Here is a 14,276-nt window from a genome sequence, read left to right on the forward strand (position 1 = left end):
TAGATGGCAGCCTGAAAGGAGGCTGGAGTGGCTGGCCCTGGGGGGCAGGTGGAAGGACAGTGGAGTGAGAGGAGGTGTCGGGGAGGGAGGGGGGCCAGACCACCCAGAGCCTATAGGGAGGGTGAGTAAATGCCCCCATGTGCCCACCTGGAATTAATAGCGCCTCCTTCCTCTCCCCAGAGTTTCCCAGTTTGGACCGGCAGTTACATCATCTCCCTTATCATGGAACACATTAGTGAATTTTGGCTTTTTTATCCTAAGACCTAATAAAGGGTTTAGGGCAGGGCAGTTAGCTGTTCAGAATCGGGGTTCTGACAGCCTAGCTGGCTGCTGGGGACAGAGGGAGTGGGGGAGGAGGAGGGTGGAAGGAAGGCTCTGAGGTTCCTCCAGGTGGCCGCTCTCCCTCCACCCCGGGAGCATTTGTAAGCTTCTCTGAGCCTCAGTCTCCCGCCTGTGCAAGGGGACAACAGCACCTGCCTGCCTCTCAGGTATCGTAGGGTTTGGTGGGCTGTCTCCATGCCAGACCTGTTCTATGATCTTTGCATCTCGAATGAGAGTCAGAACGATGTGGTTGTGAGGGAATCTGCTGCTCCCCGGAGCCTTCAGCCTTGAGTCTTCAGCTCTGTGCCGGCATCTCGACTGTACCATCCCAGTTGATGCATCCTTAGAACAATCCTCATTGTTATCCCCACATGACAAACAAAAGAACCTGAAGGACAGAGGTTGGCTTGCCCTGGGTCACTCCACAGGGATTTGATTTCAGCTTTCCTAGGACCCAAAGCCATGTGTCGTAATGCATACATCCCTGACCCCCCAAAGTGTGACCCAAGGACCACCCTGGCGAGTTCATCACAAAGAGGATCCTGGGCTCCACTTAGACCTCCTGGTTGTTTCCTCCTGCTGGTAGCTGCATCCCATTTTTAGGTCCAGACTTCATCCCTCTCCCCTCCTGCCCCCGTGATCTGCTCTTACACACAAGTTTGAGAGCCTCTGCAAGCACACTCCATGGCTGGAGGAGACATTTCTTTGCAGCAGGATTTCTCAGAACCTTTAAAGAGCGAATGTGCATTATGAAATCTCTTAAGAAGCAGTGATCACGTGGTGCTTCCTGATCTTACTTGAATACAGAGCCTTTGTGATTTTCAGCCCTGTCATTTTCCCCCCTTGGACATCTTATTCATGGGAGGCAGTTTTTTAAAAAAATTAATTTATTAATTTATTTATTTATTTTTGCCTGTGTTGGGTTTTTGTTGCTGCACGTGGGCTTTCTCTAGTTGTGGCGAGCAAGGGCTACTCTTCGTTGCGGTGCGCGGGCTTCTCATTGCGGTGGCTTCTCTTGTTGTGGAGCACGGGCTCTAGGCGCGCGGGCTTCTGTAGTTGTGCTGTGCGGGCTCAGTAGTTGTGGCATGCGGGCTCAGTAGTTGTGGCTCGCGGGTTCTAGACTGCAGGCTCAGTAGTTGTGGCGCACGGGCTTTGTTGCTCCGTGGCGTGTGGCATCTCCCTGGACCAGGGCTCGAACCCGTGTCCCCTGCATTGGCAGGCAGATTCTTAACCACTGCGCCACCAGGGAAGCCCGGGAAGCAGTTTTTGAGACCTTGAGAAACTCCAAATCCTTCCTCTTGCAGACAGACAGATTGAGACCCAGGCCTTAACAGCTGCTGATTTGCTCCCTGACTCCAGTGACACAGGCCTCTTGGACCCTAGACACGGGTGTTCTTGACCCTCCTGTGAATGCCCAGGTGGAGGATGGGGAAGGGAAGAGAGGAGGGAGAGACAGACAGACAGACAGACAGGCAGATGGTCCTGGGGCAGGGAAGCTGTGGGCTGGTGACTCGTGCTCTGGCTGCGGGAGGAGAATATTGTGCATCTTTGTGTATTTTTCCACCTTTCTCCCCAAATGACTTAATTTTAGTCTTCCTGGATAGGTGCAGCCTTAAAAAAAAAAAAAAAAAGTGTTTAAAAAAAGCCTTGGACCTCTCTGACTTCATCTTCCCGTCCCGGGGACACCAGGGACTGTCTGGGGGACTTGGAAGAAGGTGGGGCATTCCCTGAAGCCCCAGGTGGGGTGCCGGGACCTGGGCTGGGTCCTCCCTGACCCGGGAGCCGAATGACAGCCACGCCCCATTTCCTCTGCCGGCTACTTTGATCTCCTTCCCGGCTTCCCTGCGGGGCTGGTGTTTGCAGGCTGGGCTGTCTCCAGGTGCACGGCGGGCTGCTGGCTTCCCAGCCTGACTCAGCCTTAGCAGCGCCATGACTGCCCCGCTCCGTGACATCATGTTAGCCTGGGAAAGCTCTGGCTTCTCCATCACTCGCTGCCTTCTGAGGAACGTTCTCGAGACCCAGAAGCGGTTTACAACATGCAGGGTTTTGAAATAAAATGTCCAGCCTTGCAGTTTCCCAAAGAGCCACAGGGTGAGGGTCAGAGCAGGGGTGAGGGAGAGTTTGCCCAAAGCCAGTTATTTCCACCCCCTGGTTAAAACTCTTCCCAGCCTCCCAGTTCTCCCAGCATCTGAACCTTCCCGTGGCCAGGCCGCCCTGCAGCTCCGTGCCACCGCACGCCTCTGTGCTCACCAAGTACCTGCACCCCCTCCACGGTAGCCTCTCTCATGAGGCTTTGCATATTCTGTTCCCTCTGCTGGAATGCCCTTCCTGCCCTCTTGGCTGCATTGGCCTTGCTCACCCCTCTGGCCTCCCTCAGGAGACACTTCCCAAGGAATGTCCTCCCTGGACAGCCTCACCCCCCCAAATCCAGTGCTTCCCTTTGTCTTGCTCACCCAGAGGGCACTTCCTCTCCTCCATTCCACTTAGTCAGGGTTTACTTGCCCTCACGATGGGATGCATCCATGGCCCATGGACCCAGAGCTCCGTCTGTGGCTGCCTTTGTGCCTCTGGTTCCCAGCAGAACTCCTGAGACATAGGAGGTGTTCAGAGTGTGTTTCAGGAGGGAAATTCTTAAGTTCTTCTGGCTGCTGTAACAAATTACCGCGAACTTAGTGGCGTAACACAAATTTGTTATCTTTTAGTTCTGGAGGTCAGAAGTCTGAAATGGGTCTCGCTAGGCTGAGAGGGAGATGTCTCCAGGGCTACCTTCCTTCTGCAGGCTCTAGGGAGAATCTGTTTCCTTGACTTTTCCAGCTTCTAGAGGCACCTGAATCCCTCGGCTGGTGGCCCCCGCCAGCAGTCACATCACTCGGCCCTCTGCTCTGTCCGACATCTCCTTCTCTGACCCTTCCGTCATCTTCTTTCACTTATAAGGACCCTTGTAATTACACGGGGCCCACCTGGATAATCCAGGGTAATCTCCCATCTCAGAAATCCTTGATTTTAATCCCTTTTGCCACGTAATCCACAGGTTCTGGGGGTTAGATGTGGATGTCTTTGAGGGGGTATCATTCCGCACACCACGTAATGTCAAGTTCTTTTCCCTTTTTCTGATGGCGTTGGGGGGAACCTTGGCGCTGGGCCAGCCACATTCTCTCTTGGATCCTCTCCACCTCCTCTAACCTCAGGGAGGGATTCTTGGCTGGGGGCACCGATGTGAAGAATGGGCCCATGTGCTTCATGTCACTTCTGGTTGGGGGCCGGCCGGTCACTAGCTGAGGATGCTGTCTTAACTCCCCTGCAGCTCAGTTGTCTCATCTATAAAGTAGGGGCTGTGATTATGTCTACCTGGTTGGAAGAGGAATGATTAGGTGAGAGAATGTCACTCAAGAGCTTGGTGCACAGTAGGTGCCCAGGATGCGGAGCTGGGGTGCTGATGCCCCCCTGCCACCAGCGAGGCCTCCTGGAGAGACCTTGGGTGACTCCGAATGTGGCCCTTCCAAATCCCAGCCTGCGTCCGCTCCCTGTCGGTGATGGGCTGTGTCTGAGGGATCCCAGAGGGAGTCAAGCTGGGTCTCGGCCTCCATCACACTGGCCTAGACTGAGGCCCAGGGCTGGGTTCTGATTCCCATGCAGCCACCAGCGGTCTGTGCACCAGACTCTGGTCTTCCGGGCTGAAAATTAAAGCATCCGGAGTAGATTTCCAAGGTCCTTTTTGGCTGTGAAGACCCTGCACTGCTGGGCCCCACTGGCAGGTGGAAGGCAGTGTCCTTCCTACAGCGCTCTAGGGTTGGGGGGAAGGAGAGTGAAACTGGGTCCTGAGGCTGGACAGGGACGGTCCCAGGTGACCAGGCAATGGGCAGTGGGTGGCCCCGTGGGAATCCGTTTCCCATGGGTCCTGCTCCTGCCTGGAAAACGCCGGGGGCCAGAGGAATCCCCAGGCTTCCATTCTCAGTCCTGGGGCTGTTTCCCTGGGAGCCGAGTGTATGCAAAGCATTAACAATGTCTCTGAGGCCCTGGTCGGAGCGGGTGGCGTCTTGCATCCTGCGTGGGGCTCTTACTACTCCGGGAGAGGCTCGTGGGCGAAGGCTCTTGAGATCACAGTCTCTAAATAGTCTCTAAGGAGCCAGAGGGCAAAAAAAAAAAAGGACTTTCCACCTTCCCACGTTGGAGATTTTAAAATACCCACTTTTCCGTTGTGGTCGGACTTTCCAGGGGAAGGTGGGCTGAGATGCTGGAAACTAGGTCAGGTGATGGTGTGGGCTTCCTCCTGCTTCCCCCATGGGTTAGATTTCGGCCGCTCTCATGGTGTCCCTGGGAGGAGGAGCCCGCAAGCCCCAGCAGCACTGTGTCCCCAGGCCGGTGGTTAAATATTAACACCCCTTCTGCCACGGAGTTGGGGTCACTGGCGGTTCACGCCTCGCGGAGAGCAGGGCTTTGGGGGAGGCTGGGTTTCAGGAGGGGTGAAGTCTTCCTTCTGGGTCTCCTGCTGTTTCTTTCATCGGAAGCAGCATGAGTAGGAGCAAGACCAGGTTTGTTCCCCAGCCCGGCTGCCTCTGTGAGCCTGGAGGAACGGGCAGAACTGTCCCCACCCAGAAGAGGGGGTGAAGCCAGGCCAGCCACCTTGCCTGTGTTTGTTCCACAGACACAGTAAAACATGGAAACAATGTGGACCTCGTACTATCTCACTTCTTTCAGAAATAGATCGTGCTTGCTGACTTGCGACAACATTGATGTGTGTGTGTGTAGAGGCGAGAAACAGCCCCAGGGGTAATTGTTGCTGCAACTCCAGAGTATATGCATCTAGGCTTTCCACGCATAGGTGTGTTAACCTTAAAAAAAATTGTTAACATCATGCCACTGTGCTCTATATTTTGGGCTTATTCACTCTTTAAAATATAGCTTTATTGGGATATATTCCACATACCATCCATTTCAATCTTGTAAAGTATGTTATTCATTGGTTTTTAGTATACTCAGAGCTGTGCTATTTAAGGTTACCCTATTTAATCTTAGATGATATTCACCACCCCAAAGGAAACTCCATACGCATTAGCAGCCGGCCTCCCCTCATTTTTCCCCATCCTCAGCTATTGGCAACTACTAATCTTTTCAGTCTCTGTGGATTTGCCTCTTCTGGACATTTCATATAAATGGAATCATACAATATGTGGTCCTTTGTGTCTGACTTCTTTTACTTAACATAATGATTTCAAAGTTCACCCATGTCGAAGCATGTGTCAGTGCTTCATTCCTTTTTTACTGCCAAATAGTATTCCTTGGTATGGGCTTACCATGTTTTGTTTATCTGTTCATCATGTGATGGATATATGAGTTGTTTCCATTTTTTTTTGGCTCTTATGAGTAATGCTGCTATGAACATTCATGAATAGGATTTTCATTTCTCTTGGGTAGTAAAATTATTGGGTCATATGGTAACTCTATGTTTTACCTCTTAAAAAACTGCCGTTCTATTTTCCAAATTCACTGCACCATTTCACATTCCCACCAGCAGTGTCTGAAGGTTCCAATTCCTCCACATCCTGGCCAACACTTGCTATTGTCTGTGTTTCTGGTTTTAGCTATCCTGCTGGCTGTGAAGCACTAACTTACTGTAGTTCTGATTTGCATTTCCCTAATGGCTAATCATGTTGACTCTCTGTTCATATGTTCATTGGCCATTTGTATATCTTTAAAGAAATGTTTGTTCAAATTGGCCTTATCCATCTTTGGAATCAATAACATGCTAGCTTTACAATACAGGTCTTACTTTGCTCTCTTCCATTTTCTTCACCAATTTGTATAAGAAGGAATTATCTCTTTTTTTAAAAATGTATTTATTTATGTATATATTTTATTTTTGGCTGCGTTGGGTCTTCATTGCTGCGCTCAGGCTTTCTCTAGTTGCGGCGAGCGAGGGCTACTCTTCGATGTGGTGCGCGGGCTTCTCACTGCGGTGGCTTCTCTTGTTGTGGAGCACGGGCTCTAGGTGCGTGGGCTTCAGTAGTTGTGGCATGCGGGCTCAGTAGTTGTGGCTCACGGGCTCTAGAGCACAGGCTCAGTAGTTGTGGCGCACAGGCTTAGCTGGTCCACGGCATGTGGGATCTTCCCGGACCAGGGCTTGAACCCGTGTCCCCTGCATTGGCAGGCGGATTCTTAATCACTGCGCCACCAGGGAAGTCCAGAAGGAATTCTCTCTTGATAATATGGTAAAAATACAGTATAAAACCATCTGGGTGTGGGGAAAGGCCTTTTACTTCTATTTCAATTTGTTAGTGCATATTGGGTGACTCAAATTTTCTATTTCCTTTTTTTTTTTAAACCAACCTTAGCATATTGTATTTTCCCAGAAATTTGCATACTACACATCCTGTTTTATGACACCTTTTTACTTAATACCGTGTTTCCCTCTTGTCAAGAAGTATGGAGTTATGTGGTCCTTTGACACAACTGTGTAGCGCTTGGATACACCCTCTGTTTTTACCCGTCCCTCTCAGTAGATGGTTCGTTTTTGGTTTTTCTGTTCTAAATAGTGTGACTGTTGTTTGGGTTCTATCTCTGTGGTGAACAAACCACCTACAACGCAGTGGCTAAAACAACAATCATTTAATTGCTCAGGAATTTGGGCAGGGCTCAGCTGGGCAGTTTTTCTACTCTTGGTAGCGTCTGCTGTAGTCCCTGATGAAGCTGAGAGCTTGGCTGGGGCTGGAACACCCTGGATGGCATGTCTGCTGAGGGCTGGGTTGGCTTTTCCCTCTCTCCCCTCATAGACCCCCCTCCTCCGCAGCCTCTGCCCCTTCGCCTTCCGTGTCATCTCTCCCGCAGAAGAGTCAGAGTTGCCAGTGCAGTGGGCAGCAGAAGCAGATCTGCTAAGCCTCTTCCGTCTTCCTCCTGGACATGGCAGGGCCTCCCTGCCGCTGAGTCCACAACAAGTCAGGTGGTCAGCGCAGACGTCAGAGGTGGGAGCAGACCTCCTCCCCGATTTATGAGAGAGCTGCCTGTGGGGAGGGCGAGGAGGAATTGTTGATGGCCATATTTGCAGAAAATCTCCGACTGCGAACATCCGGAGACAGTTGTCTGATGAGTGCTGGAGTCCAAGGCAAACGTTGTTTGAATGGATATGTGGTCTGTTGTTCCATGGATCTTGGGCAGTCATGTAATGACTGGGACCAAGATAGATAAAGTTCCCATCCCAGGATTTCCTACCGTCCAACAGGGAGTGTACACCAGCACTTACATGACTTGTAGTAACTATAGCGATGCTCCAGGAGCCCTGGGAGTTTGTCACTAGGCTAGTCTTCACTCGGCTTCCCCACCTGCTGAAGAAGAAGGCATCCTCTCCATTTTACAGAGGAAGAAAGTGAGGCTCTGGAGTGAGCTAGCTTGCCCTACTTGCCTTCTCTGTTCCCTGCCATCTGGACGTCATCCCCCCTCTAGTATTTTCTCTGCTCCACACAATGTTGTGACAATAACACGCATCGTGCAGCACTGAACAACCTCCTGGGTCTCTTGTCCCTTGGCCAGAGGGTGAGTTAAGGAGGTGATGGGGCTTAAGTACCAAGTCCTCAGGTCACACTTCTGGCGCTGTATCCTGGTTCTGTCACTTAGAAGGTTTTGGTTTTTTTTTTTTTTTTTTTTGGCTGCATTGGGTCTTTGTTGTGGTGCACGGGCTTCTCATTGCTGTGGCTTCTCTTGTTGTGGAGCACGGGCTCTAGGCGCGCAGGCTCAGTAGTTGTGGCTCGCGGGCTCTAGAGCGCAGGCTCAGTAGTTGTGGCACACGGGCTTAGTTGCTCCGTGGCATGTGGGATCTTCCCAGACCAGGGCTCGAACCCGTGTCCCCTGCATTGGCAGGCGAGTTCTTAACCACTGCGCCACCAGGGAAGCCCCTGTCACTTAGAAGTTTTATCCATGTGGGCAGTTGGCTTCCCCTCGCTGAACCTCACTTCCCTCATCTATAAAATGGGAACAGTAACCTGACTGTTGGAGATCAGGGAGCTGGTGCATGGAAAGCACCTAGATTCTTAGCAGTGGGAAAGGGGAAGGAGTGCATTTAGGTTCCCCCGGGCTCCCACCCTGAGCCGTTCTGCCTCTGCTGTCACCTGGGCTGTCAGGGAGGCCAGTATGTTCATGGTAAATAAAAACATCACAAAGGGCTTGTTGGTTCCTCCCAGTTGTAAGAACCATTGTGTTCGAATAAGATGCTGGAGGTGGCAGCAAGACATTCCCACTTCCCCGGCTGTCAGTCTGGACGCGGCTGCTGGGTAATTGCTCCCTTGTCCCGTTCACGCGGCCATCCTGGGGCTGGGCTTTCTGTCTCAAAGCGGAGTCTGTGTTAGCATCTCACTCCCCCCGCCTCGACAGGGCTTTCCTGTCCCGATGCCTTCCACGAAGGTTCGGCTCTTCCCAGCAAGCCCGGAACGAACTGCGAACTAGGGCTCAGGAGAGGGAGTCCGCACACGCACGCATGTTGATTCACAATGAGTCAACGCTCGCCTGTAACATCTGGCCCTCAGTGTCCCGGCTGTAATAAGAGAACGTTTAGTACCGTTTGGCAAGGCGTTCACTGTTCAAAGGCCCAATTCCATTCCCTAAGTTGCTATTCATTGTTTTACTGTCCATCAGGGCCTATCCAGATATCTGGTCACATTTTCCGGCAAATAATTTTCCAGTGAAGTCGCCACCCAGGTCTGTGACTTCTGTGCTGTGGTATAGAGGCTTCCTACCAGGGCCCTGGAAGCCTGAGCGAGTGAGGGAATTGTTTTGATTCTGAGTGCTGTTTCTTCTCTCATCTGTTAATTATCGAGAGCAGCGAACTGGTTCGTTGACAGTCTTGGTAATCTCCATAGCCAGGAAAGCCATCAAGGCAGATTGGAGATGAAGACAGTGGAAATTCTTGTTTGGAAGTTTAAAATCTGTGTGGACATCCCCCCAAGTCAGTTCTGAAACTACCTCTGAAAAGGCACTGGGAAGAAGTAGAAGTAAACAGATCATGAAAGATTGTCTCGTTATTTTAATTCAGTTTGGCCATGAAAGTCAAAGTGTCCTCAAAATATTCTGTGGCTCTAAAAAGACATCCTTGCCCCCCTGCTCTCTCTGTATTACAGAGGCAGCAAGTGTCCTACAGTCACCAGGGGCTGCGGTTTGGCTGGTCAAGAGACAATGCACTGTCTTGTAGTGTGGCTCCATTCTGCTGGCCGTAAGATCAGAAGTCGTATCTCGTTCACGTGCGTGACATAATGTAATTCAGCATTTTCTGAATTGGGTTCCGGCGATTATTGAGTATCACTTAAAAAGTGGGATTTTGGGGGGCGTGAGGTGGGGATAACCCCTGTTTCCATCTTGTGGTCCTGGTGATGTTGTCCATCACCGTGGAGTGGGGTGCCCAGCCCTCCCGTGGCCAAGGGTGGGGCAGGGACTTGACGAGGCCAACTAGATCCTCTGCCCTCAGACTTTTGGATGGAGAGAGTCAAAGAGGGAAATACAGCTCAAATTCATTCCCTCACTCCCAAAAACTGTGCCTTGATGAGACAGCCCTGCACCCTCACACCTGTCTTGGCTCCTGTCTGCTTCTGAGCCTGGCTCTCCACCCTGTGTAGACTTCTCTGAGTGACCTGTTAATCTCCCAGTACATTTCCGCTGGGTTCCGAGTGAAAGTAAATTGGAGGCACTGGGTAACATTACCAATTTGTTTTCTGCATGCATGCCTTCTCTGAGTCTTATACATTTTAATATGCTTGGTAAATGTCTAATATGTTATGATGCAACAGAGATCTCACAAACTTGGAGGTCTCCAGACCACACAGGAAAGATGAAGAGGGTGGTCAGCACTAGTTTCAGGAGGGAGAGCGGGGGATGGGGTCAATAGGGAGATTGTGCCTCATCTCAAGGAGGGGGTATCTGCTGCTCGCTTCGGCCGATGGCTTAGTGAGTTATATACAATGGGTTTAATTCGCCAAAGGCTCTGAAATGACGACACTTGAGCAAAGGCAGCGTCCAGAAGACCTTCTCTTCTTGTATGGTTGCAAGCCTCACAGGGGGCCCGGTTCGGTTCCAGGCCTGCCTCAGCTGTGTGCTAACAGTGTAACCCTGCGCAAACAGCTTTGCCTTTCTGAGCCTCAGTTCTGAGACCTGCACAGCGGTACAGTTAATATTACCCACCTCAGAGAGTTACTGTAGGAACTCAGTGACATGATCTGGGCAGGCAGTTCAACCCAGGGCTTGGCAGGTGCTAAGTGCTCAATCAGTAGCTGGTACATCTGATAAGGTGAGAGCAGAGAAAATTCACCTTAATTCCCAGGAAAATTAGATCCCTCCAGGTATGATAGAGACTGTCAGTACCCTGGGGCAGGAGCCGGTTGGGTGCTGTTCATCATTGTATCCACAGCCTGGTACAATGTAGGAGCTCAAATATCCTAATTGACTATCGAAGGACTCAAAATATTTAAACTTTGAATCCTTATAATTAAAAGCGCAAAAGAGACATTAAGATATCTTACATACTAGAATTCTACTACCTAGGAATGTAAAAATCTATCCATCCATCCATCTGTTTATCCATTCATCCATACATCCATCCATCTTCCATCTATCCATCCATCCATCTTCCATCCATCCATCCATCTTCCATCCATCCATCCATCCATCCATCTTCCATCCATCCATCCATCCATCTTCCATCCATCCATCCATCCATCCATCTCCCATCCATCCATCCATCCATCCATCTTCCATCCATCCATCCATCCATCCATCTTCCATCCATTCATCCTCCATCCACTACAAGGTCAATTGTGGTTTTACCCATTTGGCTACTACAAATCTGAGGAAGAGAGAATTAAAGGGCTCCCTCTAGTAATGATGTCAGTCTGCATGGGGGTCCACCTCCTGACACTTGGTGGGCTCATGAGGAAGTTGCACAGTGTGGAAATGAGGAGTGTCTGCACTGGTGCTCAGCTGCCTGGGCTCAAACCCCCAGGCTAGCAACTTCCTGGCTACATGACCTTGGGCATGTCATGGTTTTACCATGGATTCATGGGAGATGATAGTACTCCCACAGCTTAGGGTTGTGAGAACTGAATGAGAATGTGCGTACCACACTGGGGACAGTGCCTGGCAAGTGGTGAATAAGCCAACGAAGGGGGACTTCTGTTCCCTGAGACTTCCGGCCTCATGGAGGCTGTGTAATTGCTGCCTTCCTGTGCTCTGTCTCACTGGCATCCCCCCTAATGAATCTGAAGGGCGCATCTGTCTCGTAGCAGCTCCCTGTCTCCTTCACGTATCTCTTTACACCTCTTCTGTACTCTGTCTCCCCACCACGGCTGCTACCTGGGGATCTCCATGGCTGGCTCTTGGTCTGATGAACCCACTTTGGGGGGACTGACAGACCTCCTGCCAGCTCCCCCGCCTCACAAGGTCCTCCTGTCCGTCAGTGGCTGGCTGGCTGACGGGGGGACCGAGCCATGACCTGCTGACCCAGAGCCTGCGTCTCTCTCCTCTCTTGCAGGGAGTCGGACCTGTTCCTGCTCGACAGCCGCACCCTCTGGGCCTCGGAGGAGGGCTGGCTGGTGTTCGACATCACGGCCACCAGCAACCACTGGGTGGTCAACCCACGGCACAACCTGGGCCTGCAGCTCTCGGTGGAGACTCTGGACGGTAAGTCCCCGCCACCACCCCAGCTCGTGCCAGTGTGACCCGCAGCCGTGGACTCGAGGAGGATCTCGGCGGTCCACGTGCTTGTCTCCATCAGGACCAGGCTTCCCCTGTCCCCTCACCCATCAGTACTTACTGTCCAGCTTTTTGATCCAAAACGAAAGCAGTCCCTACCCCTTTTGCATAAGATGATTACACAGTTGGCCAGAGCTGGGTTGGGTGAGGCCTCGTTGCTCACAGCAGCATGGGTGGCCTCCCCCTGTTCGAAATGCAGACTCTCTGGCCCGTCCCAGGCCTGCTGCATCAGAACCTGCACTTTAGCTGAGCCTCCGGTGATGCCCGAACATAGAACGTGCTGATGCAGGCTCCTCAAACTCAGGACACAGGACATTCTGGGGTGTCCTGGGCATTGTTGGATGTTTAACAGTATCCCCGGCCTCTACCCACTAGATAGATAGATAGCCTCTTCCACTTGTGACACCCAAAAAATGTCTCCAGACATTGCCAAGTGTCCCATGCGGGGCACAGTTGCCCCGGTTAAGGACCACCGCACTGATACGAGGCATTAACCCTCTTCCAAGAGACTGAATGTGGTGCTGGGTCCCAGATACTTGGGAGAATGCGCTGTCCGCCCGCCCTCCCCCAGCACCTCCCCCGCACCCCACGCCCATCTTTTCTGAGAAGGGCAGACAGGAAAGCACGTGTGGGACTAGGGTGGGCCCGGCTGTGCCGATCTCTCCTTCCCCAAAGCGTATTTCTTATTAAGTGGGGATGCCTTTAGGGTGGGTAACTTCTTCCTTATACCAGTTTACAAAAGAATTATTTTAGAATAGGTAATACATGTGCCTGGCTCAAAATTCAAAAGTTACAGCCCTGTGCAACAGTGAGTAGTTTCCCTCTGACCTCCTTCCTCCAGCTGCTGAGTTCCACCTCCCAGCGGCAGCTATCTCCACGTTATTGGATGTCTTTCTGTTCAGAGATGCCTTCTGGGTATCTAAGCAATTACATATAGATTCTGCTTTCCTTTTTTTTTTCCCTCCCACAAATACTATCATAGTATATACAGTGTTCTTCGCTTTGCTTTTTTCACCGGACAACGTTATCTCGGAGGTTGGTCTTTTCTCCGCTGTTAAAGAGCTTCCTTAGTCTTTAGAGGCTGTTGTGTTTCTGTGTACGTGTGGAGTGGATGCAGCTCTGCCGCTCACTCACTGTGTGACTTTGGACAACTTCGCTGACGTCCCAGAGCCTTGGCTTCTCATCTCCAACCCTTGGGTAATAAGAGAGCCTGGGTTATCGGGTTGTTCTGAGAATGAGTGAGTTAATACAGGAAGAGTTTTAAAAATAATGTCCGAAGGTACAAAGGAATTCCCTGGGACTCTTGTGAAAATGCAGATTCTGTTTCAGCAGGTCTGGGACGGATGGGAGGCTGTGGTCCAAACAGCCCCCAAGTGATGCAGAGGCTGCTGGTCCCTGGACAGTGCTTTGAGTAGTGAGGGCTGAGAACAGGACCCAGCTCGTAATACACGTGCCCTAAATGAAAGGAGTTGTTGTTGTCGTTGTTTTTGTTGTTTTACTGCCACCAAGAGTAACACATCCAGTCCACCCGGGAGGGACGTCTAGGGTTTTCCCATCTTCCGCTCCCATAAACAGGGCTGCAGTGGAGAACCTCAGCGCACGTGTCCTTGGACACTTGAGTAGGTGTAGGTCTAGGAACAATTCCTGAAAGTGGCAAGTCTGTAGTTTTTTTGTTTTTTGTTTTTTGTAATATTTTATTTATTTGTTTAGGCAGCACACAGGATCTTTTAGTTGCGGCATGCAGGCTCTTCGTTGTGGCACGCATGTGGGATCTAGTTCCCCGAGCAGGGATCGAACCCGGGCCCCCTGCATTGCGAGCGCGGAGTCTTACCCACTGGACCCCCAGGGAAGTCCTTGTTTGTAGTTTTGATCGGTATTGCCAGTTTACCCTCCGGAGAGGTCTTTCCATTTGCACCCGCCGCCGGCAATGCACGAGGGCACCCGTGTCCCCTTCTTTGTCGGGACAACCTCTCAAATGTACCTGTCTTTGCTGATCCGATAGATGATGCGTGGGATCTTGTAGTTTTGCTTTGCTTTTCTCTCCTCTGTGCGAGGCTGAGCCCTTTCTCGAATACGCCGTTTGCAGTTTCCTCCCTGCGAACCTCTGTCTCCTCTGCCCATTGCTCGCATAGGGTGTCGGTCTTTTTCTGCTTTATATTTTAGGGACGTTTTGCCCTTTGCGATTTGAGCTGCAAATATTGTTCCAGCTTTTAGTTCTTCTTTTTACTGTG

The 14,276-nt window shown here is 51.2% G+C and overlaps 1 protein-coding gene across 1 annotated transcript in view; it reads left to right on the forward strand.

Moving 5' to 3' along the window:
* The window catches only part of BMP7 (bone morphogenetic protein 7), a 90,480-nt gene that overhangs the window by 48,994 nt on the left and 27,210 nt on the right, over window positions 1–14,276 (forward strand). The window contains exon 3 of the mRNA XM_061210154.1: window positions 11,825–11,973. Coding sequence (XP_061066137.1) covers window positions 11,825–11,973 — 149 coding nt within the window. The remainder of the gene's footprint in view (window positions 1–11,824; window positions 11,974–14,276) is intronic.

This window comes from Eubalaena glacialis, chromosome 13 (genome assembly GCF_028564815.1).
Source record: "Eubalaena glacialis isolate mEubGla1 chromosome 13, mEubGla1.1.hap2.+ XY, whole genome shotgun sequence".
NCBI classification, from domain to species: domain Eukaryota; kingdom Metazoa; phylum Chordata; class Mammalia; order Artiodactyla; family Balaenidae; genus Eubalaena; species Eubalaena glacialis.